At 36.9% G+C, this 24,756-nt stretch overlaps 2 protein-coding genes across 5 annotated transcripts; both read left to right on the forward strand.

The window, feature by feature from the left end:
* Positions 1-1,445: 1,445 nt before the first annotated feature.
* Positions 1,446-15,957, forward strand: LOC127449383 (retinal rod rhodopsin-sensitive cGMP 3',5'-cyclic phosphodiesterase subunit delta). 3 transcript variants are annotated; one of them, XM_051712750.1, is made up of 6 exons: positions 1,713-2,547; positions 7,267-7,303; positions 8,905-8,993; positions 11,806-11,931; positions 15,201-15,306; positions 15,433-15,957. In XM_051712750.1, exons 3-6 carry the CDS (start codon positions 8,912-8,914, stop codon positions 15,512-15,514), a joined length of 396 nt encoding a protein of 131 aa, XP_051568710.1. In that variant the 5' UTR covers positions 1,713-2,547; positions 7,267-7,303; positions 8,905-8,911; the 3' UTR covers positions 15,515-15,957. The 3 variants fall into 3 exon arrangements, with proteins under 3 accessions (XP_051568708.1, XP_051568710.1, XP_051568709.1); XM_051712749.1 differs by lacking the exon at positions 1,713-2,547 and adding an exon at positions 4,246-6,318; XM_051712748.1 differs by lacking the exons at positions 1,713-2,547; positions 7,267-7,303 and adding an exon at positions 1,446-1,694 and having other exon boundaries at positions 15,433-15,956.
* A 581-nt stretch (positions 15,958-16,538) lies between these two features.
* On the forward strand, positions 16,539-24,369 carry LOC127449659 (prohibitin-2-like). 2 transcript variants are annotated; one of them, XM_051713207.1, is made up of 11 exons: positions 16,603-16,618; positions 17,416-17,545; positions 17,970-18,046; positions 21,940-22,024; positions 22,172-22,251; positions 22,486-22,670; positions 22,819-22,948; positions 23,029-23,132; positions 23,356-23,433; positions 23,707-23,783; positions 23,961-24,369. In XM_051713207.1, exons 3-11 carry the CDS (start codon positions 18,019-18,021, stop codon positions 23,980-23,982), a joined length of 789 nt encoding a protein of 262 aa, XP_051569167.1. In that variant the 5' UTR covers positions 16,603-16,618; positions 17,416-17,545; positions 17,970-18,018; the 3' UTR covers positions 23,983-24,369. The 2 variants fall into 2 exon arrangements, with proteins under 2 accessions (XP_051569166.1, XP_051569167.1); XM_051713206.1 differs by lacking the exon at positions 17,970-18,046 and having other exon boundaries at positions 16,539-16,618.
* Positions 24,370-24,756: the final 387 nt, after the last annotated feature.

The raw sequence follows: 24,756 nt of genomic DNA on the forward strand, positions 1-24,756 counted from the left end.
TGTGTGTGTGTGTGTGTGTGTGTGTGTATGATTATACTACATTGTGGGGACCAAATGTCCCCACAAGAATAGTAAAACCTGAGATTACCTACCTTGTGGGGCCCAGCCAGCGGTCCCCACGAGGGAAATGGCTTATTAAATATACTAAACTAAGTTTTTTTTTTTTTTTTTATGTAAAAATGCAAAAAGGTTTCTGTCAGGGTTAGGTTTAGGGGTAGGGTAAGGAGATCGGGGTGTGTGTGTGTGTGTGGGGGGGGGGGGGGGGGGGGGGTCAGGTTTATGTGGTTTACGAGGACTTTTTTTAGGTTACAAACTGGTAATTACAAGGGTATTATGCTATAAATGTGGTTTATGAGGACATTTCTAGTGTCCTCATAATTTAAATCGCTTAAAAAACATACTAAACGATATTTTATTGAAAATGTAAACATGCAGAATGTTTGTTGTGAGGGTTAGGTTTAGGGGTAGGGGATATAATCTATAGTTCATACAGTATAAAAATAATTATGTCTATGGAGAGTCCTCATAATGATAGCTGCACCATCAAATCATAACAATAGCCCATCAAAAAATATTTTTTGCCCCACAGAGGCTCCCTTAAGAAGACATTACTGTTTCGTGGATTACATACTGGGAGAAACTGCATGTTCGCACGCAGGACTCACTCATCGTCCACTACAAATAAATGGAGCATTATTCATCTGCGCCCTATTTATGTGTTCTTCCCTTCAGGCTCAGCGAGGCGTCTTAAATTTCCAGAGATAAAAAAAAAAAGTACAGACAACTTTTTGTCTCTCGTGCGCTTCCGTTCATCTGCCTTCGAAGGACGTTTGAGCAGAGATCTTCTATATATATATCACAATCTTCCCGTTTTTACCATAGGAGAGAGCGTAACGGACAACTAGCGTGTTACGACAGTAAGTCACCGTTTGCGGATACTATACAAAAGAATAGGAAGAGTCGTAAACTGACACGTACCTATCGCAAAATTGTCCGCGTATTCTCTTACAAAACAGCAATTTTATCGTAATAAACTCCACACATATTTCAGTCAAAAATTCTAATTTTGTGTAAAACAATGTTGAAGATTAGCGGACATGTGGTCAATTAATTAATTGATTAGCTGTTTCCTCACAAAAGCAGTTTAGTTAACACACTGAAGCATCGCCTCCATAGACATCCATTATTTAAAAAGAAAACTGCCTCTGGTCTCCTCGCCAGTAGACCGCCGCGTTATGCATTGTTTTGCTAACCTTTTAGAATCAGGTTGATAGAAGGGCTCTGGCCACAGGGCTCTAGGTTGCCATCAGTGACGCGTCCCTACGCAACCGCATACCCTCCCTGGTCCTTGTTTCTCGGCTGTGATTGGTGCATTTTAATCCAGGCCTTCAGAGGCCCGCAAAATGATTGGCTGAGTCAACTGTCAATCTCCCACAAAGTCTATTTACAGTAGTGTGAGCGGATCAAGTGTATCCGTTCAGATGAATGCTGGATCTCTCTCTAACTATCTAAAAGCTTTATCGGGCTGGATTTTTGTTTTTGTAATTAACAAGCTTTTTTGGACGATATCTATTAGTTATTCTTCGCCGAAACGTTTTAATTCGTCTTTTTTCATCTGCTGAAGCTGAAGATACGGAGGAAAAGATGTCTTCGAAGGAAGACAGAGCGAAGGAGATTTTGAAGGGGTTTAAACTGTATCCTTAAGTGATGCTGGGACAGATTAGCCTGATAGCTGCAAACCTCGTAGTCAGATAACTTTAAATCGTAACTAGCTGTCAAATTTCGTGTCTATGTCTATGTTAGGCAACGAAAGGAGCCATTATGAAGCCAGGTGGGATTCTGTTTGAGAGGTTTGTTTCGGAGTCAGCAGGGCAGAGGGATGTGGACTAGTAACATGTATCTCTGTGATATCATATTATGCTGTCTTAGGTATGATTTTGTAATATCTGCCTGATATCAATTTCAACCATATCCATCTTTAAACCCAAATGGGTTTTATTGTGTTTAAAAGCTATGTATCATCATCCTTGGTGTCAGGTTGTCAGCGAATAGCAAATTTCGGATTTTCAGATACCTGCACCTTGTTTTAACACTTTTTAACATCCATTGATGCGTTAAAACTCTTTGTGAGTAAGTAATTTAATTCCTATTTAATGTTTAAAGGGTTCTGTAAAATGTCTTAAACTTCCCTAATCCAGATTACGTACTCTTATTCCATAATCTAGAGATATAGAGTATATATGCTTATTTTTACTGGTGTTCATACATGTTTTTGTTGTTGTTGTTACTGGCATATAATTAGTAATTTACTGGCACAGTTATAAATTAGTTAAACATTTCAGTGCATGTACTTTCAAAGCAATCTAATGGTGCTTATTTGATTTTGGACACGTTTTACATATTATTGAGCATTTTAGTATCAGTAACTAACTGTAGAGTGCCGTAGTTCGCGTTAAAGCTGAAAGTTCTGTTCAGGTTCACATAGGCCTCAGGAAACTACGACATTGTGACAGGCACCTGATTCTTGGGATCAGCTGCATTAGCCAGGTGAAATCTCCTCACACAGTTTGTGCCTGCCATCACCATTACATAACATTGGCTAGTGTTTCTATAATTGGCTCTGTAAATCTTACAAGAGTAATGGTACTAGTACCAGAGCGTTTCATATGGGGGGAAAGTGGTTTGAGAAACAGACAGTTCTGGAACATTTGGTCTGACCTGTCAATCTTGGTGTACTCTGTTCTTTTAATACTTAAAGTAGAAATAGGTCTGCCCTCTGTGACCTTCTCTGAAAAAGCAAGCGTGTGTCTTACTGGCTGGTAATTCTTAAATCCTTGATTTGAAAGGACATGGATTTGCTGCCTTATGCTCCTCACATGGGGCGAAGCTGTGGAAAATGATAATGGACAAAAATATTGTCAAATCTGAAAGAGATAGACTTGGACTTGAGTTTATGGATAAGAAATTCAGACATGTAATGCAATGTATGTAAGTTTGAGCTCAGCTGCTTCCATGCAAAAACCACCAAATATGTGCCATCTTAGGATAGCACATCTCTTTATATTAGCGTGAATCTAGCACAATATAGTTGCGCAACATAGACTGATTTTCAAAGACTGTCCTGCAATTTTATCTCCAGGCCTCATCAACCTTGTGTGGTTTTTACCCCAGTGTGCTCCAGTTGTGACTACGGTGTGCAAAGCACCATCCCCTTGAGTGACTACAAAATCCAATGACTTAAAACATGAAAAAACACAGATCTCGTAGCCTTTGCCAGACTCTGTGTTAGAAGTGCTATAGCAAAATATTTAGCTGGTTCATTTACTGTTTGACATATTCTGTAACAGTGAAAGCTGGCCATGCAGTAGAAGTTTTCAGAAAGTAAAGAGCAGTGCACATATAGAATTTGGAGGGAGTGTGGATTTTGTGTCCTGCATTCTAGTTTGTGTGTGTGTGTGTAAAGCGTCAGCATGAAGCCTTAACCTCTTTGAGAGAGATCCACAGCCACAATTTTAAAATAAAGCAGCATAAAGTGATTTGTTTTATGTACTGATCCGTGATGCTTTTGACACCTTTTCCATTGCTCTTTTGCACCAATAACAACAGACTGTAAATGGCAACAATGTGTAACAATGGATTACATTTTTAAAATTAATGTGGCTTCCATGAAAGCAGTGGCACTGGGGGGACTAATTACCTAGACTGTGGCAGTGTTTGTGAGGAAAAGCGTCTCTCCCCTGTGACTCTCTTGGCTTGTCACTGGTGTGCTCAGCAGGTGTGATCCTACAGACATCTGTCACCACTTATCTTAAATGCAGTTGTGATCAGTTGCTGAGCCTAGCACTTTAAGGGATAGTTCACCCAAAAATGAAAATTCTCTTGTCATTTACTCACCCTTATGCCATCGCAGATGTGCATGCCTTTCTTGATCAGCTCTTTTGGTCCATACAATGCAAGTGAATGGATGCCAAAATTTTGAAGCTCCAAAAATCACATAAGTCAGCATTAAAGTAATCCATAAGACTGCAGTGGTTAAATCCATATCTTCAGAAGCGATATGTTAGGTGTGGGTGAGAAACAGATCAATATTTAAGTCCTTTTTTACTATAAATTATCTTCCCTGCTTAGTCAGTCTCCACTCTAACTTGGCTTTGGATTCTCCCAAACTATATGTGTTCATTTCTGCCTTCTGCGGTCCTTGCATCATGACCTGGAACTGTTCATTGATGAAGAGCCTATCAAAGTTGTTAAAGAAGCTAAATTTCTAGGACTACTCCTGGGTAACAAAATGACTTTCATCCCATATATAAAATCTCTATGGAGCAGATGCTTAAAAGCTTTGGACATTAATAAAGTACAAGCAAAAACAAAATGGGATGCAGATTGCACTGTCCTTTTGCAGCTCTACAGACTGTTGGTCCGCTCCTGACTGGATTATGGAAGTATAGTTTACGGATCTGCCAGAAAATCGTGCCTATAAATGCTTGATACTGTGCATTATCAAGGTTTGAGACTTGCCTTTGGGGCTTTCAGGAGTTCTCCTGTACAAAGTCTTTACACAGAAGGAAATGAACCACCTCTTTAAATTAGACATCTGAAATTAGCTATTCAGTTTGCAGTTAAGATAAAGACAAACCAACACAACCCAGCCTACATGCCAATCTTCCACCCACAGTATTTGCATTTGTATGACCCAAGCATATCATGCCCTTTGGAATATGCATCAGACCTCATCTAGAAAACATGGACATAAATCTTGACATTCTAAGCCAGACTCACTTCTGCCCAATTCCCCTTTGGAGTTTAAAGTTATGCATCAATCTTGAATTGACCTGTAATAAGAAGGCTGAAAATGTTCCACATATATATCAACAGCATATCTTTGACATAAGAAGCCTTTTCCCCAATCATAAATCTATATACACAGATGGGTCAAAAATAGACAATGGTGTATCTGCAGCAGCAGTTATCGGTCACCAGCACTATGGCATTCGCATCCCAGGCCAAAGTTCCATTTTTACAGCTGAAGCCCATGCTCTACTCCTTGCTATAGAACATATAGAAAATGCAGAAGAATGGAACTTCATAGTATTCACTGACTCAAAATCCTGCCTTCAAGCACTGGAATCTATGAAGTCAGATCATCCCATTACTGTTTATATATAATAAAAGCAAATCAGCTACAGAGACACTATTACAACACAAGCTTCTGTTGGATTCCAGGACATAGCGGACTTTTTGGCAGTGAGCAAGCAAGCAGACAATGTTGCTAAAAAAGCTCTCACGGAAAGAATTAGAGAGTGCCAAATCCCACCTTCAGACCTCAAGCCCTTATTTAACAACTATATGTTTAATAAATGGCAAGCGGAACGGGAAGAATCCTGTCATTGGAAAAAGATACATTTATCCTTTCAAATATAGACACAATTAAGTGTACACAGGGGTCTTCAAACTGGGGTCCACGGACCCGCAAGGGGGTGCTAGGGGGTCCGCAGAAAATGTTAGAAAAAAGTGGGGAAAAAAGCACATTATATAGGGATGCACAATTAATCTTATTTTAACTGCGATCATGGTTTCTGCCTCTCGCAGTTAATTAAGCATAACCATTTGCGATATTAGTGAGCTAGCAAACAGAAATTATCAGCCAGGTAAAGTTGCAAATTGTTACTCATTTTTATTATAGGCTGTGTCTACAGATGACAGACCAAATCACAAGCTATAACTCAACTGACCATTCACGCTCTCTTCAGAAGTTCGCCACATTCATTTGGCACCATAATTCACATTCAAGCATGCGTTGAAATACAGAGCAGCAATAGTTTGAGTATCATATGTGCACCGCTTTCATTACACGAGGCTCACATTAAAAAGATGGAAAATGATGCTTTCGGAAACTATACGGAGGTAGGATGAAAGTCAGGTGTCTTTCAAACTGTTCTGAGACCCGTTTCCATAAGAGTTCCATTCATTCAACAGTGCTGTCGGTTAAAAGCCATTAAGATTAGGCAGCAAGTATGCTGAATAAACTTCCTATGCAGTAAGGTGTTACAGCAGTTCTGTGCTGGATCGACATGAATTCCATCTCATGCTCTCATTATGAATTTCAGAACAGCTGTGCTCTGAGTTCAGTTTGGTTTGTGCGATTGGGCAGAAAAATCGCGATTAATAATTGTGCTAAAAATTTTGAGCAAAATAATCATTATCATTTTAACCACTATTGTGCAGCCTAAAGGGGCGGTCACACTAGTCTTTGAACATGCGAATTTTTCGGACAGCACAACGAACCAGGATATGATGTCACGCGGGAGGGCTTCTGGTGTAAGTAAATAATACAGTAAATAACAAATAATATTATATAAAAATGTCCTAGTATATTGTCTACTCGCTTTCTTGCAACAATAAATCTCACAGTTTTGAAATATGTATCCTTTGAATTGAGCCAAGAGGTCAGCGTGTGACATTTCGGTCTCCCATTGGTCAGGCATCCTCTTGTCGTACGAATTCACGGTTCAGAGTTTAACAAGCTGGAACTTTGGTATGCAGCGTAGTACAAAATTACTATATATATTATAGGCCATACCAGACTGACCCATGGGTATTTACTGAAGGGGAAGAATCACCAAAATGCCAATATTGTGATACCACTCTGACTTTAAAACATATGCTTTGGGTCTGCCCTGTCTTTAATGTCATGAGACAACGATTTTTATCAGGAAATACTTTGAAAGACTTGTTTTGTAAGATTTGCCCAGAAAAACTTTTAGAATTTGTATCACAAGTACAGTTAAAGTATCTTTTATAGAATTGACATATTTTATAGGATTGATTAACCTTTCCATTTTATGTGTATATTATTTTATTTTTTACAAAATGTGTTGGATTTATCAGTTGTTTGATTACTTCCTGTATTTGCCATGAAATAGATTTGAAGCTGATATGGCAATAAAATCCAGTACAAACAAAAACTCCACTTTAACTTTCATTTTCACATTCTTCTTCTTGTGTTTTTGGTGATTCACATTGTTCATGCATATTGCCCCCTACTGGGCAGGGAGAAGAATTTCTAGCAAAAAAGGAATTAATTATTGATCTGTTTCTCACCCACACCTATTATATCAATTCTGAAGATGTGGAGTCGTATGGATTACTTTTATGCTGCCTTTATGTGCTTTTTGAAGCCTCACAATTTTGGCACCCATTCGCTTGCATTGTGAGGACCTACAGAGCAGAAATATTCTTCTAAAAATCTTAATTTTTGTTCCGCAGAAGAAAGAAAGGCATACACATCTGGGATGGCATGAGGGTGAGTAAATCATAAGAGAAATATCTTTTTTGGATGAACTAACCCTATAAGTCAGTAGTTACTGTTTTAAAGCATCCTCATTTGTCCTAATTTGTTGAGTCTAAAATTCAGAGTGAAATATATCATGCCAAATAAATAAATTAAAACGGGGCAGAAATTAAGTGGAATTATCGGATTATAAATCGGAATATACCTCTTGCCGTTATAACCGATTTACTTGATTTATGCACCAAGTCCATAAGCCTTCAGATTGCCAATAGATTAGTATGATTATGAAAGTGCTCAGTTTATAGAGAATCAGATGTTTTTATTGTGTACACTTCCTCCATAAAGAGGTGGTATTATTTCAGTCAAATACCACCTCTTGGTTGAATTTGGTCCAGTTCTGCTCATGTGCTAAAGGCTAATTTACAGTATATTTACTGTATGAACAGGCGTCTTTTAGTTTGTATAAATATTATTACAAAATTCACTGATGTGTTTGTTCTGCTATGGTAGTCATTTGGTGATATTTCTTCTGTTTGCGCACATCCCAGAAATTCTTGACCAAGAAACTCGGCTGGTCAAAGAGCGTTGATGGTTGGTAGTTTGGACCTAATGTTCTTTATTTACAGTATTTTCCTCAACAAACTAATAATAATAATAATAAAAAAGCATTCCACATAGCATAAACACAGGCTTAGTTTGCCTAGGGTGCTTTAGTTTGTTCAGGAGAAAAAAGTTTGTCTTCTTCCATTGTATAAATAAGGCTTCAGTAGCATATAATTCAGGACTGAGAATGAATACCATTGGTGATTTATGTCTCGGGATTCATTTGAAGTATTTAATGTCACACAATAGTTCCATCTAAAATCTAGTCACCATATAAATGAGACGGAAACTATGTAATTAGTATGTAATACAAATATAATAATTTGTAATAGGGCAACTGTCTTACCAAGATTATACAAATTTGAATAAATTATTTTGATGTTTATCCGTATAATTCCAAAAGGTAAAACTTAAGGATTTGGAAGTGGTACGGAGTATTTATGTGTTGCTATTAATGCTTGAGAGATAGATTAGGATTAGTGATACATGTAGCACACTTGTGCAGTCCTGACTGAGGTCTCAGGGGGTTGGTAACTAGGGCATGTGCCGTGCACCTGTATTGACACATGCAGCCTCATTGTGAGTGTGGTCTAGCAGCCTAAACGGCTCATACAGGTGGTCTGAAGATGAAGTCAGATGCCATTGACACAGAGTACTACAGTGCATTGTCACAAACCATTGTCCAGCAGACAGATCAGGCTGTTTTTAGACTTAGAGTGTGGCCTTTTTCAGTTAGCTCTTAACATAGGGGTACTTGGATCCAATTTTATTGTATTTATCAGACTGTCTTTTGTAATTGCATTATTGCTCCTGAATGCTGAGGACATTAAGCCTAATGAACCCAACACTAAATTTGAATTCTATTGATCAAATTGGTGTGGACCTCTAAGTCATATACCCCATTGAGATACAAGTGCATCTTTTTATCTTTTCCTGTTTTCTACAATGATGGTCCTGAAATAAGAGGACATATTTGTCATTCTGTTCAGTATGCCTTAACTTGTCTTTAGAAACTGGATGAATCTTCGAGATGCAGAGACAGGGAAGGTTCTCTGGCAGGGAACTGAAGACCTCTCCCTTCCTGGAGTAGAACATGAAGGTTTGTGGTTCTCAGCATTACATTGCATCAAAGATTTAAAACATTTACTGAATGAGCTAATCTAATTCTTCTCTGATGTCCACTACTTCACTGCCCTTTGTAGTGATGTCAGTAGTTGGGTTTCCATCCATGTATTTTACTGCACATTTTGTGATATCGCATAAAAACTGCTGGATGGAAACACCAAGATGTGAATAAAATTTCCAAAATGCACACATATACGCTCACTTGAGGTGGAACTTTTTTTTATTCAATAAGAAGAAATGCGCATAAACTATGATGGAAACACATTTATCAAAATACACTCTTAGTGAATTTATTACAATATGCGCATACAAAAAGTCATGTGACTGAATTATTCACTCATAACTGGACTAACCAGTGGACCAGTTATCTCATCTGAAATGTTGCTCTGGTCATCCTGAAATGATGGTGTCCTGGAATCCAAAGCCTGCAAAGAGCATGCAGAGCAGATAAGTCGAATACAAACTTGACCTGTGGCCGAAGAGCAGGTTTATTGACACTTTTGAAAAATGTATTATAAATTGCATGATAAAGTCATGAGGATGGAGGAATGCACACACACACATAGATTGCTCCTAGAACTGTGTGACGTGCTGTCGTTCCCAGACATGAGACAAGTTCTTTACAGTGTTTTGTGTGTGTGCTCTAAACTGCGAGTATTTTATTAATAGAAGAGGCATATTTGTATAGCGCTTTTCACAACACACATCGTTTCAAAGCAGCTTGACAGAAAATCATGTATTTACAGAAAAAGAAACTGTAATATCTATAAAGTCTTAGAGTCATCATTGTGTAGTTTGATTAAATATGATTGTAAATTGTGTATATAAATAAATAATTCAATAATAATTGTATTTAGAACCCCAGTGAGCAAGCCGAAGGCAACTGTGGCAAGGAACACAAAACTCCATAAGATGTTGGTTAATGGAGAAAAATAACCTTGGGAGAAACCAGGCTCACTGTGGGGGTCAGTTCCCCTCTGGCTAAACAGCATGAATGTAATGCCAATATTAGTTATTTATGTGCAGTGCAAATCATGGTTTAAAATGAGTAAACTAAGTAAGTGTTAAGGGCCAGTGTTTAAACAAAGATTTTGTATGAACTGTAAGATTAATGACTAATGTCTTTGAAGTTCATCCTAGATTAACTGCAGAAGTTCACATAGATGCAGTTGTCCTTTGTTAGTTGGCTGATGAAGGCTTTTGTTGGCAATTAATTGATAGCATATGCATTCCATTTTAAGAGTGTAGTCCATCATTAGACCAAGGTGATGCTGGCAGAGATCAGACAGGTGCATCGCAGTTCAACCGGCAGGTCATTTCGGTGAGGTCTATCCTAAGTCCCAGGTTTAGGCAGTGGCATTTGAAGTATCCCATGTCTTATGGTTGGAGTTGGCATCAGTTCATCCTCTGAAGTCCATCGCAATTGATTGAAGTGATGTCTGACTGGCACCGGCTGCATTTAGTCATCATCACTCAGAGACACGTAGCAACGGAGTCCGACACCAAGCAGGAACACAGCTGGATTTGGCCAGCTCTGGTAACCTCAGGATATGAATCCCCAGGTTGAGACAGGGAAACAAATAGAATAACATTAGTGTAGATGCCATTCAATTTTTTGCAGAGTTATAGATAATGATAAATGTTTCTGGTTCCGGCAGACCTAACTAAAGCAGCTTAATTGTGAGTTGATGGATAAATTAGGGTGTATACCTGGCTAAATAGATGAGTATTTAGTCTAGACTTAAAGTGAGTGAGTGTGTCTGCATCCAGAACAGTGTTAGGGAGACTATTCCATAGTTTAGGAGGCAAATAGGAAAAGGATTTACCTCCTTTTGTGGATTTTGATATTCTAGGAACTATTAATAGGCCAGAAGTTTGCGATCATAATGAACGTGATGGAATATAACGTGGTAGAAGGTCACTTAAGTACTGCGGAGCTAGACCATTCAAAGCTTTGTGCGTAGTTAACAAAATTTTAAAATAATACGAAATTTAACAGGTAGGCAATGTAACGACGATAAAATGGGGCTAATATGATCATATTTCTTGGTTCTAGTCAGCACTCTGGCTGCTGCATTTTGAACCAGTTGAAATGTATTTATTGAACTTGCAGGACATCCTCCTTTTAATGCATTACAATAATCTAGTCTTGATGTCATGAACGCATGAATTCGTTTTTCAGCATCAGCAACAGAGAGCATGTGTCGTAACTTAGCAATATTTCTTAGGTGGAAGAATGCTGTTCTACAAACATTGGAAATTAGATTTTCAAAGGACAGATTGGTATCAAATATTACACCTAAGTTCTTCACTGTAGAAGACGATGTAACAGAACATCCATCACGAGTCAAATCATATTTTAGTTGCCTATTTTTAGAGGTTTTGTCGGAATTGAGTAGAAGGAAATTTCTGGGCATCCAATCTTTGATTTCACTGATACACTCTAATTTGGAGAATTGTGAAGTAGGGTATCGTCGGCATAACAGTGGAAACTTATTCCATGATTCCTGATAATATCTCCCCTGGGAAGCACGTATAAGGAGAAAGGCAGAGGCCCTAAAACCGATCCCTATGGCACTCCATATTTGACTTTTCCGGATATACTTACAGTTTATCCGTAAGTGACGATTTTGTTCTTTTGAACACATGGGAAGGAAATGTGGCTTTATTATCATAAATTACATTTGCAACTTGAATGGAAACATAGCTAGTGAGCTCACTTTTTTTTTGGTGCAATGTGCCATGTCTAGTAACTAACAGTTTCATTTATTTCTGTGCATTTTCAGCCCGGGTTCCTAAGAAGATCCTGAAATGTAAAGCTGTTTCCAGAGAGCTGAATTTCTCTTCAGTAGAAAAACTGGAAAAATTCCGACTGGAGCAAAAAGTTTTCTTTAAAGGCCAGTGCCTAGAAGGTTGTTCTGGTTCTTTCCCACACATTCTACTGATAATGATAGGAAATAGTGTTGATAATAGTAAACACAACATTCAAGGTCCCTTTTGTAAGATGTGTCTGGTTCTGAAATATCTACAAAATGTTGTGACAAGCTGTGATATCTTCTCAAGCAAGGACCTGAAAAAATGGCATTATTCCAGTGTGCCTTACTGACATCCTGTTTAAATGGAGGTGATGGCATTATTTTAAAAGGTTTATTTCACCACTTGTTTTTCCCTTTATAAATTTAGATCAAGAAATCAACACTGAATATTAACCATGTTTGCTCGTCTTACCCTTGTATATTAAAAAATATAGCTAAAAATATTTTATACTATAAACTCTGCCTAAATTTAGGATAAAGGCTAAAATAATGATAAAAAGAGTGGCTAAATATTATCCTATATTAACTTCTAGTGTCTTGTAGATTTTGAATAGTCACAATATTCCATGAAACACTCTTCATCATGTTTTAGGGGGTGATTTAAACCTTCAGACCAGTGTCAGTTTCATATATACATTAAGTTTAGACATGTCAAAGTGAGGCACTGGTAACTTTTAACACGTTTTGAAACATTTGACATTTGAATATTTGAGTATTCTATCCTATATCCCATCCTAAGGTTCTTGAATAATTTATGTTTTAGCATATTCTGAACCACAATAGTTTTAATATAAAGGTTTCTAAAAGGGATAGTTCGCCCAAAAATGAAAATTCTCTCATCATTTATGCCATCCCAGATGTGTATGACTTTCTTTCATCAGCAGAACACAAACCAAGATTTTTAGAATGATATCTCAGCTCTGTAGGATCATACAATGCAAGTGAATGGTGAGAGAATGTGAAAGTGAAAGAGGAGATTTATAGTAAAACAGTGGATTTAACCACTGGAGTCTTGTGGATTACTAATAATGCTGACTTTATGTGATTTTCCCGGAGCTTCTGGTCACCATTCACTTGCATTTTATGATCCTGCAGAGCAGAAATATTCTTCTAAAAATCTTCATTTGTGTTCTGCTGAAGAAAGAAAGTCATACACATCTGGGATGGCATGAGGGTGAGTAAATGATGAGAGAATTTTCCTTTTTGGGTAAAAATTCCCTATCCATTTAGATAGATAATCCAAGTTGTACCCAAAATTATTTTCAACAAATTTTTCACTACTAATTAATGATGCAAAAGCCATTTGAATTGTGATCAGTGCTTGTCTTCATAGTTTTGTGAAATGTGATTATATTAAATATCAGTGCTTGATGTCCTCATGCTAGTCTCAGCTTGGTCTCATGAAATTTACGTGAGCATTGCAACATTTTTTCAAAACTGAAATTACGTGCTTCATTACACGGGGGGACAAAAATTAGGTTTGTAATCAGATGAGGTTTTTAAGGTGAATTTTAGATGGAGGTTTTAATAAGTGAAACATACCTCCCTAACCAACAGCTTTACCCTAAACCTAACCAATAGTGTCCGAAAAGATAAAGGGAAGTTTAACAAAGCATCCTTACCCTTAATCAACACCTAACCCTAACCAATAGTGTCCGGAAAGATAAAGGGAAGTTTAACAAAGCATCCTTACCCTTAATCAACACCTAACCCTAACCAATAGTGTCCGGAAAGATAAAGGGAAGTTTAACAAAGCATCCTTACCCTTAATCAACACCTAACCCTAACCAATAGTGTCCAGAAAGATAAAGGGAAGTTTAACAAAGCATCCTTACCCTTAATCAACACCTAACCCTAACCAATAGTGTCCGGAAAGATAAAGGGAAGTTTAACAAAGCATCCTTACCCTTAATCAACACCTAACCCTAACCAATAGTGTCCAGAAAGATAAAGGGAAGTTTAACAAAGCATCCTTACCCTTAATCAACACCTAACCCTAACCAATAGTGTCCGGAAAGATAAAGGGAAGTTTAACAAAGCATCCTTACCCTTAATCAACACCTAACCCTAACCAATAGTGTCCAGAAAGATAAAGGGAAGTTTAACAAAGCATCCTTACCCTTAATCAACACCTAACCCTAACCAATAGTGTCCGAAAAGATAAATAAGAGTTTAACAAAGCATCCTTACCCTTAATCAACACCTAACCCTAACCAATAGTGTCCGGAAAGATAAAGGAGAGTTTAACAAAGCATCCTTACCCTTAACCAACACCTAAACCTAACCATTAGAGTCTGGAAAGATAAATGAGAATTTAAAAAAATAGACATCCTTACCCAAAACCAAACCCTAACCAATAGTGTCCGAAAAGATAAATGAGAGTTTAACAAAGCATCCGTACCCTTAATCAACACCTAACCCTAACCAATAGTGTACGGAAAGATAAAGGAGAGTTTAACAAAGCATCCTTACCCTTAACCAACACCTAAACCTAACCAATAGTGTCCGAAAAGATAAATGAGAGTTTAAAAAAACAGACATCCTTACCCAACACCAAACCCTAACCAATAGAGTCTGGAAAGATAAATGAGAGTTTAACAAAACAGACATCCTTACCCATACACCAACACCTAACCCTAACTGTAGTGTTTTAAGTACAAATTTAAAAAAGAAAACACGCATTATCTGAAGCATCCACATCATTATGTGTTGCTGCTATGCTACTTTCACTTATGTGCGTCTTCGGCTGGACTCGAACCACGGCAGTCTAACGCTCTAGAAGGTGAGCTACCAAGTAAGCTAATGACGTAGGAATAAGTTTGTATATTTAGGTGGGTCTGAAATACAAGTGTTAAAATATTTCGTTTTTCAAATCATGCATTAAAGTGAAAGTGTTTTGATATCATAACATAGCGGGGGGTGAGTAATAGAGTGAAAAATAAGTTTTAAGAAAATCAAAATCAGCAATTTTACTCGTGATTTATGTGAAAATGATTAAACCACACAGTTGTTGTAGCGCCTCTAGTGTTCATTTCACCAGGAAACTGCAGCAAAATGTAGAGAGCGGCATGTACAAGTCAGTTTGCTAAAATGTATATAAAGTAACGTTCATTCTATGAGACCAGGTTGGCTAGACTTAACTTGTCAAGTTACATTTTTCAGTCCCCTTTTGTTTGGCTAATAAGATCAAAATTGGACATGTTAAATTTGGAAAAAATTACATGAGGAGATTTTTGGAAGCTTGTTAGTGAAAATGCTTTCTTCTTGTTGGCTTACTGCATTTGAAGCACTTAAAGCTTATTGGCAGAAAGAAATGCCTATTCACAGCAAGAAGTGCTTACACATATACTTTTGTCTTTTTTCAGAGTGGTTCTTTGAGTTTGGCTTTGTGATTCCTAATTCTACAAATACATGGCAGTCTTTGATAGAAGCAGCGCCAGAGTCACAGATGATGCCTGCAAATGTCTTAACGTAAGCAGTTAAAAAATTCCCTTTTCAAGTATGATTACGAGTGCTGTGTTATGATTTTCAGTAATTTGTTAAAATTAGATATTTATAGTATTTGGTTAATGCTTGATGAAATTTCCTCTCTTGCAGTGGTAATGTTGTTATAGAGACCAAGTTTTATGATGATGACCTTCATGTCAGCACGTCCCGGGTACGACTTTTCTACGTCTGAGGCATGGAATCCTTAATTTTTTTACTGTCACTCCAGAGGATGGCCCAATCACTGCAGGTTTTACTAGCCAGAGGAGACACTCAACATACAGAGTATTTCTAAAGGCAGTGTGAAAACAGCATTATAAGGAACATTTCAATAAAACACAATTTCAAGACAAACGATCGCACCAGTTTTATTGCAGATAAAGACTTGTACATAAGAGCTATGATGCTCATGACAACCTGGTTGTGTACATTTCTGTTTGTATATTTTTCTTTTCTCCTTTTAATTCTGCAATGTACACTGCTTCTTTATCGGCTGTTTTCTGCCAGTCTGTGTGGTTAATCATGGTCTCGTTTTGTTTTGTTTTGTTTGTTTTTTTAGCCATAACTGTAAGATAGGCTGTGTTGAAAATACATGATGTAATTACGGATTAAAATATTGGAATTAATGAGTGCTGTACCTCTCATTTGACTCTAGTATGTTTACATTCTCTCACACCTCTCAACTAGTCTTAGTAGGAGTTATATGGCATCTTTGAATTGACACATAACACACAGTAAGTGGAATATAAAGCCACTTCAGATTAAAAGTATGTCAGATCAGAAAATCAATCTGTGTGAAACAGCTGAACTGTTTAGCTCTTAACATTTTATAAAGATGCAAGTCCTTAAAGTCATATCATCAGTACCTTTAAGTTGCAAAACTGCAACCTTAACAGTTCATTTTAGACTATCTAGGTTTAATTTCATTTTCATTTCATTATCCAGTTAAAATATATTTGTAGGTAATCTTTATGGTTGTCACAGTGGTGTCAAAAGTTTGTAATATTTTAAAACAAATGATTATTATTGTGAAACAATTAGATTTTATTGCCTTTATTAATCTACAATATTTTTTAAATATTTAAATTATTTTATTATTATTTCATTAAGTTTGCCGTTTAGTATGTAAGCATCTAATAACGTCCAAAACATGACAATCTATAAAAACAGTTTCTTACGTTGTACAGTGAAACTAACCAAGAACACTACAATACCCACAATTCCTTTTTGTCGGAGCAGAAGTTATCCGTGACGACCTTGGGTAGCTCCTGCAAGCATGGCAAATAAAGAGCCTAACGTGAGTACATATTTAATTTATTAACTTAGAAGCTAATCGCTGTATTCACTTTTTGTAAATGATCAATAATGTAAAAGGTAACTGTGCACACATTGTAATGTACAGCTTGAGAAGGGTCACTTGTTAAGTGTTACGTGTACATGACTGGATGCCTGTTCTCCTGACGTATACTAAAGCATGTCTTGAATATTAAACTAGTATGTGCTATCTGGACACTTACCAAAGAGCTAAACTAAAATGGACGCAGTCGGATTTGATCTTTAAGTAGGAAGCTTATATATTAACAATAGACTAATTAATGACAACAAGCTCTATTTATTTGAGTACCCACACTGAACTGCTGATTCCAGCTGATCTTATAAACCTTTGGACATTTAATCTCACCTGTAACAAATCAGTGTGGGTCTGGAAAAAGTCATGACATGACGCATGCTTGCAAGTTTGTGTTTCCAGTAAATTCGCGATTGACCATCAATAAAATACTTGTATGAGTGGTTGGTTTTTAATTCACAGTAGCTCCTCCATAGACTTGCATCAGAATAAACTCTTCAAATTATTATTTATCAAATTATAAATGCTTGAATTGGGAAGCACTAAATATAAAGTTAGAAAATTCTATGCATATGATTAATTATACCCTTCAATCGTCATAGGATGGCGCTGTCGTCTCCTTTAACCCTAAAACATTGCCTGTCATAACTTCTTCATTCTTAATGTATCATATTGTACTTTACATATTGTAATATTTTCATAAGCAATTTACACTAAAGAGATGAATATATTCTGTACCCTCACAGAGGTTCCTGCAGCACCTGAGAGATCTCGCCGGACGCATGTCCTCTGGCGCAAGGGGTGCTGGACTCGGACTGAAGTTATTGATTGGAGCTGGTGCTCTCGCTTATGGAGTTAAAGAAGCCACATACACAGGTACATCAAGTCTTAGAAGCATCTCCTTACATTATCAGATAAACATTGTCTGTTCAGTTAACTATTTCAAGATGTGACAGAAACCTTTTTTCCTACCTTATAGTCTCATTGTTAGCTTATAATCGAAATAATATTGCCCCCACTAAGTCCTCAGGCCAGCTACAAATCATTTTTTTAATTATTCTTAAGAATAATATAAGTGCATTTAAGTGTATTCGATGCCAAAGTTTTACAGTAGACATGAAACTACTAGTTGAGAGTTAAAAGTCTCAGAAGTCTAGAGCAACACTTGCATATAAATCTGTACTTTTGTGAAATTGTTAATATACTTTTAGTTAGCGGTCTAAGCACCAAAGTTGCTGAAACCCTTTTGTATTTGTACTGATTTTCTTATTTTTCTAACTTTTTTTTTCTTCTCTAAAAGTAACTGGGTGTCAGAAAACGTAAGGCCCAGAGATCTCAAACTTGGTGGGATGGTCCCAAATCCCACCCACTACTCAGGCAAGCGAAACTACATGCTATTCTAGTTGCCGCTATTATAAGCACATTTACATTTTCACTCATAATTTGGGAACTGTAAGTGCTTGAATCAAAATTCTTCTTTCCTCTGAATCCTTTCTCCAAGCCAAACAAAATGTATATCCTTGATTTCATTTTCGTCATGTTGAATTTTCTGGAAAACCTACTTTTTCTAATTCCTCTTAGGCCGTTTGTCAGATTAGCACAAAATTTGCCATGTACAGTTGAAGTCAGAAGTTTACATACACTTAGGTCGAAGTCATTAAAAACATTTTTTTAACTACTCCACAGATTTAATATTAGCAAACTATAATTTTGGCAAGTCGTTTAGGACATCTACTTTGTGCATGACAAAAGTAATTTTTCCAACAATTGTTGACAGACAGATTGTTTCACTTTTAATTGACTATATCACAATTCCAGTGGGTCAGAAGTTTACATACACTAAGTTAACTGTGCCTTTAAGCAGCTTGGAAAATTCCAGAAAATGATGTCAAGCCTTTAGACAATTAGCCTATTAGCTTCTGATAGGAAGTGTACTGATGTGGAGGTGTACCTGTGGATGTATTTTAAGGCTTACCTTCAAACTCAGTGCCTCTTTGCTTGACATCATGGGAAAATCAAGAGAAATCAGCCAAGACCTCAGAAAAAAAATTGTGGACCTCCACAAGCTTGGTTCGTCCTTGGGAGCAGTTTCCAAACGGCTGAAGGTACCACGTTCATCTGTACAAACAATAGTATGCAAGTATATACACCATGGGCCCACGCAGTCATCATACCGCTCAGGAAGGAGATGCATTCTGTCTCGTAGAGATGAATGTAGTTTGGTACGAAAAATGCAAATCAATCCCAGAACAACAGCAAAGGACCTTGTGAAGATGTTGGAGGAAACCGGTAGACAAGTATCTATATCCACAGTAAAACAAGTCCTACATGGATATAACCTGAAAAGCTGCTTAGCAAGGAAGAAGACAATGTTCCAAAACCATAAAAAAAGCCAGACTACAGTTTGCAAGTACACATGGGGACAAAGATCTTACTTTTTGGAGAAATTTCCTCTGGTCTAATGAAACAAAAATTTAACTGTTTGGCCATTATGACCATCGTTATGTCTGGAGGAAGAAGGGCATGGCTTGCAAACCTAAGAACACCATCCCAATCGTGAAGCATGGGAGTGGCAGCATCATGTTGTGGGGGTGCTTTGCTGCAGGAGGGACTGATGCACTTCACAAAATAGATGGCATCATGAGGAAGGAAAATTATGTGGATATATTGAAGCAACATCTCAAGACATCAGCCAGGAAGTTAAAGCTTGATCACAAATGGGTCTTCCAAAAGGACAATGACCCCAAGCATACCTCAAGTTGTGGCAAAATGGCTTAAGTACAACAAAGTCAAGATATTGGAGTGGCCATCACAAAGCCCTGATCTCAATCCGATAGAAAATTTCTGGGCAGAACTGAAAAAGTGTGTGCGAGCAAGGAGGCCTACAAACCTGATTCAGTTACACCAGTTCCGTCTGGAGGAATGGGCCAAAATTCTTATTGTGAGAAGCTTGTGGAAGGCTACTCAAAAGGTTTGACCCAAGTTAAACAATTTAAAGGCAATGTGATGAAAGAAATAAAAGCTGAAATAAATAATTCTCTCTTATTCTGACATTTCCCATTCTTAAAATAGTGATCCTAACTGACATAAGACAGGGAAAGTTTTCTACGATTAAATGTCAGGAATTGTGAAAAAATGAGTTTAAATGTATTTGGCTAAGGTGTATGTAAACCTCTGACTTCAACTGTATCATCTAGAGACCTTATTGACCAAAAGATGTTTTCAGATTTTTGATTTGTCAGTTCTTTTGGCAGATTTTAGGCAATACATTTTTTGAGTGCGGACTATTTTAAATAAATTGCCTGTATCTCCTGAACACAAAGTCCAATTTGCATGAAACTTGGTATGCATTAACAACAGGACATTATGAGGGTACACACACAATTTAACAGAATTCCACCAATAGGTGGCACAAAAAAAAAAATCATAATTCCGAAACCGTTTGATAGAGGAAGTTGAAATTGGGTTTGGTGCTTTTGTACAAGTGCTGACATATTCTTAAAAAATGAGTGAAGAAATCAACAAACATGGCGTCAAATAGCCAATGAAATTTCAGCTGCCAATATTTTCAATAGTGAATGGCTGATTGTCATGAAATGTAATTCACATGTTCAGGAGTTCATAAGAGGGCAGTTTATACATTTTTCTGAACATTGACCACAAGGTGGTGCTATAATGACTGAATGTATGTTTTACCTTAGACTGTATCTCAGGATCCATATAGGTTTAAAATAAAATTCTTGATTCATCTAATTCATTTAGTTCTACCAAATCTATTGGTCATGTGTTTGTCCATATTGACTATAAAAAATAAAATAAAAAAAGCTACTCTTTGAACTCAACCTCGGCCGTTTGTCTAATTTGCATGAGATTTGGCATGTTATCTCAAGACCCTCATGACAAAAAATAATTTTTGGATTTCTCATTTAGCAGATATAAGCAGATAAAATTTGCGAGCATTGCCCATAATGACTGATTTCCGCCATTTTTAATTTCCTGGAAAACCAATTTTTTTCCCGTTTATCTGATTCGCACACAATTTGGCACGTTATCTAGAGTGACCTTCCCGACCAAAAATTGTGTTCCGATTTTTGATTTGTCAATTTGTTATATAACAGATATATAGCAGATATAAGGCAATAAATTTTTTTTTTTTTTTTTTTTTGAGCGTGGCCCATTTTGACTGAATAGCCTACATCTAGGCTGTAGCCTAATAATAACCTATATCTCCTGAATGCAAATTTATATTTGCATGAAACTTGGTACACATTAACAACAGGACATGAGAATGCTCACAAAATTCCACAGAATTTTTTCGATAGGTAGTGCTTAAAGAAAAGAAAGCTTGTAACTCTGCAACCGTTTGATTGAGGAAGTTGAAATTTGGTGTTGTGCGTCTTCGTTACATTTACTGACATATCAAATATCAAGTGAACAAATCAACAAACATGGCAGCAAACTGCCAATCAAATTTCTGTTGCCAATAATTTAAATTGCGAATGGACGATCATCATGAAATTTAAGAGACATGTTCAGGATGCCATAATGAGGCAGTGTATCAAATATTTCATCAATCAGCCACAAGGTGGCGCAGTAATGACTGATTATAAACGTTTATCTTGTATCTCGGGAAACGTATAGGCTAGAATTAAAATTCTTGATTTCTTCTGATTCTGTAAGTGCTAACAAATCTATTGGTCATGTGTTTGTCCAAAATGACTATTAAAACAATACGCCATTTTTAATAAAAAAAAAAAAAGAAAAGAAAATCTACTTTTTGAACTCATCCTATACCATTTTTCCTATTTGCATGAAATTAGTTTTGAGTTTAGATTTAGTGCTAGGATTAATTGGCCTGTGTCTTGACAGTGCAGTATCCAACTTCACAAAACTTAAAACACATAGCAATCCATGACAGTCTGAAAACATGCCAAATTTTATGAATTTACAATGATAGGGGACGCTATAACTTAAGACAGTCCTTCAAACTGTTCCAGCAAATCTGTTCAAATGTATCCAAAGGATTCAAAGGATCTGTTCTTTTCAAACTTAGCCAAGTTTTGCCCATATCCAATCCTTCTTTGCTGCTCATCGCTATATTCATTGTTTTAGTTAATCTGTCTTTCACAGTGCAGATTCAGGGCTGATCAAGAAATCCTGATCAGCATTATCCCCTTTATGTCTGCACACATTATAACAGTATTAAAAAGCCAGATTTGCACTTTTAATTTAAGAAAAATGTCACCACTCTTGTCTGATCTTGTCTTTAGTGGAGGGTGGTCAGCGAGCAATCGTCTTTAACAGAATCGGAGGAATGCAGGTGGACACCGTCCTCTCTGAGGGTCTCCACTTCAGGTATTGACACTTAAAAAAGATAAATGGTGCTGTAAATAACCAAACCCCTTATGTTATCTTACTGTAACATAGAAGGAAAGTTTTAACCTACTGAATAAAATGCTTTGTATCTGCAAAATCAATTATTAAGCTCTTTTGCTCTTATAGGATACCATGGTTTCAGTATCCAATTATATATGATATCAGAGCCAAACCAAGGAAAATATCATCTTTAACAGGAAGTAAAGGTAACATCTGGACTTATTTTTATTGTGCATACTTGGCTTGTTATTTTGATCATTCTTTGTTCATGTAAAATTTTTTGTTCTTTTGTGACCATTTGAACAAAGCAATCATTTGCTCACATTGTTGATTTTAAGTTAATTTAATTGCAGTTGGCTAAGCCAAGTTCAAGAGTTGCTCATTCATTATTTGTGGAGAATGTCAGACCTCCACTTTGATCCTTGTTATGATGTTGTCAGACCTGCAGATGGTGAACATCGCTTTGCGTGTGCTGTCACGACCTGTGGCCTCCAACCTTCCAATCTTATACCAGCAACTTGGGAAGGACTATGATGAGCGTGTGCTGCCATCTATTGTAAACGAAGTTCTGAAGAGTGTGGTAGCCAAGTTCAATGCCTCACAACTAATCACACAAAGAGCCCAGGTAAGTGTTCTCTAGGTTCTTGTTTAGAAACCTTATTGATGGGATGTGTGTTTAAATTAAGGGAATATGTAGATCTTTGTATATGAATATGTAGATCAGTCTACAAAATGATTGTTCCTAAGCGTTCTTCACCACTAATTGAGTGTAGGTTTCATTACTTATCCGGCGGGAGCTCTTTGAGCGTGCTAAGGACTTCAACATTATTCTCGATGATGTGGCTATCACAGAGCTGAGCTTCAGCAAGGAGTACACAGCAGCTGTGGAAGCCAAACAAGTTGGTAAGTCAAATTCAATTATTGTGTGCTGTAGTGCAATGTGTGCACAGTTACTGTAATATAGAGTGTGCATGGTCTTCCAGCCCAGCAGGAGGCGCAGAGAGCTCAGTTCTTTGTGGAGAAAGCAAAACAAGAACAAAGGCAGAAGATCATCCAAGCTGAAGGAGAAGCCCAGGCAGCTAAAATGGTATGAGCTGCTTCTCATATATGTATTAATTAGCCAAACACTCACTGATCTAAATATCATGTGCCAATAAATGTGAATATTAAATGTATTTGTTGAGAAAAGTATTTCAATTTATACTCTAGGTGCCCCCAAGAACCCACATATCTCAAATGAGCATTCATGATCCTGTATCTCTGTTTAAGTCATAGATGTTTTTTGATTTGTGTTCTGATCTCATTCACAGTTAGGGGAGGCCGTCACAAAGAACCCTGGTTATCTTAAACTAAGAAGAATAAGAGCAGCGCAGAACATTGCCAAAACGGTATGAAGTTATTATTCACCTGTACTCCATTTCAGTTCTTCGCATTCTTTTTGGTAGTTTATTCATGTTTTTTTAATGACTTATCCTTTTGTAAACTGCACCCTTTGGAAAAAAAGATGTGTATCTCAACCGTGTAAATATTTTATGTTCACTAGTAGTTCTGCCAAGCTTCAGCTGGTCTTGGATGGCTTTTTTGGCTTAACATTTGTGCAATTGGAGTTTTGGAAAAGCAGAAAGTTTTGATGCCCTGACCAGATGAAGGTTGTTTTCCAGGTGGCAGCTTCACAAAACAAGGTGTACCTGAGTGCAGATAGTTTGGTTCTGAATCTACAGGATGACTCATTTAATAAGTAAGAGCTTAGTTTTTTCAATTTAGAAATGTGCCATCCACATCTAGTCTTCCTATATGTAGGATTGTTTTTAAATCTTTCTTACAAACACATTATTTTCTACTTATTTAAAGACTTGTATTGAGGAAAAATAGTTATTGATTTTTATTGTAACAAAATCTTCTGTTTGTATTACAGATTGTCACTTGGAAAGAAGTAACCCATGCAGAATGGCACTTTCATTGCAAATGTCAGGTTATATTGCAGTAACCATATGTGTATCCTAAAGATGGCTGAATGGGTCACATGATTTTGTGATTGAGTCAAAAATGGATGTGTTAGTTCAGCTGAAACTCATTAAACGTCTAATGGTGTAGTCCTGGTGCTTCAGATAAATTTGACTCCACAAATGACTGGTTATCAAGACACTGCAGTTTTGTGATAAGTTTCAGCACAATGAATAAAGGCAGCCATGTACAACTGTACCAGATTATTTTCATACATTTCACTGTTGATTGTTGTTATTGGTGTAACAGAACACATGTATCTTTGAATGATACATTAAAAAGCTCAAGGTTGGCTGCAACAATAAATCCATCCATTCTTATGGGAATGATTCAGATTTTTCTTGAAATATAATGGCCCATGCAGTTATGTATATGACAGAATAACAGCTAAATAAAAACCCTTCATTATGTCAGAACATTTTAAATTCATGTTGTTGTTTTAGTTTATCAAGGGTGCCATTGTTAGTCCTATTATTAGTTATTAGGTTTGCCAATTATATTAGTGTTTGGATAGACTTTGAATGTAATAATTTTAAAGGAATATTCCGGGTACAATACAAGTTAAGCTCAATCAGCATCATTTGTGACATAATATTGATTACCACAAAAATTATTTTGATTTGCCCCACCTTTTCTTTAAAAAAAAAAAAAAAAGCAAAAATCGAGGATACAGTTAGGCACTTACAATGGAAGAGAATGGAGGCCAA

The sequence above is a fragment of the Myxocyprinus asiaticus genome, chromosome 12 (genome assembly GCF_019703515.2).
Source record: "Myxocyprinus asiaticus isolate MX2 ecotype Aquarium Trade chromosome 12, UBuf_Myxa_2, whole genome shotgun sequence".
Taxonomy (NCBI): domain Eukaryota; kingdom Metazoa; phylum Chordata; class Actinopteri; order Cypriniformes; family Catostomidae; genus Myxocyprinus; species Myxocyprinus asiaticus.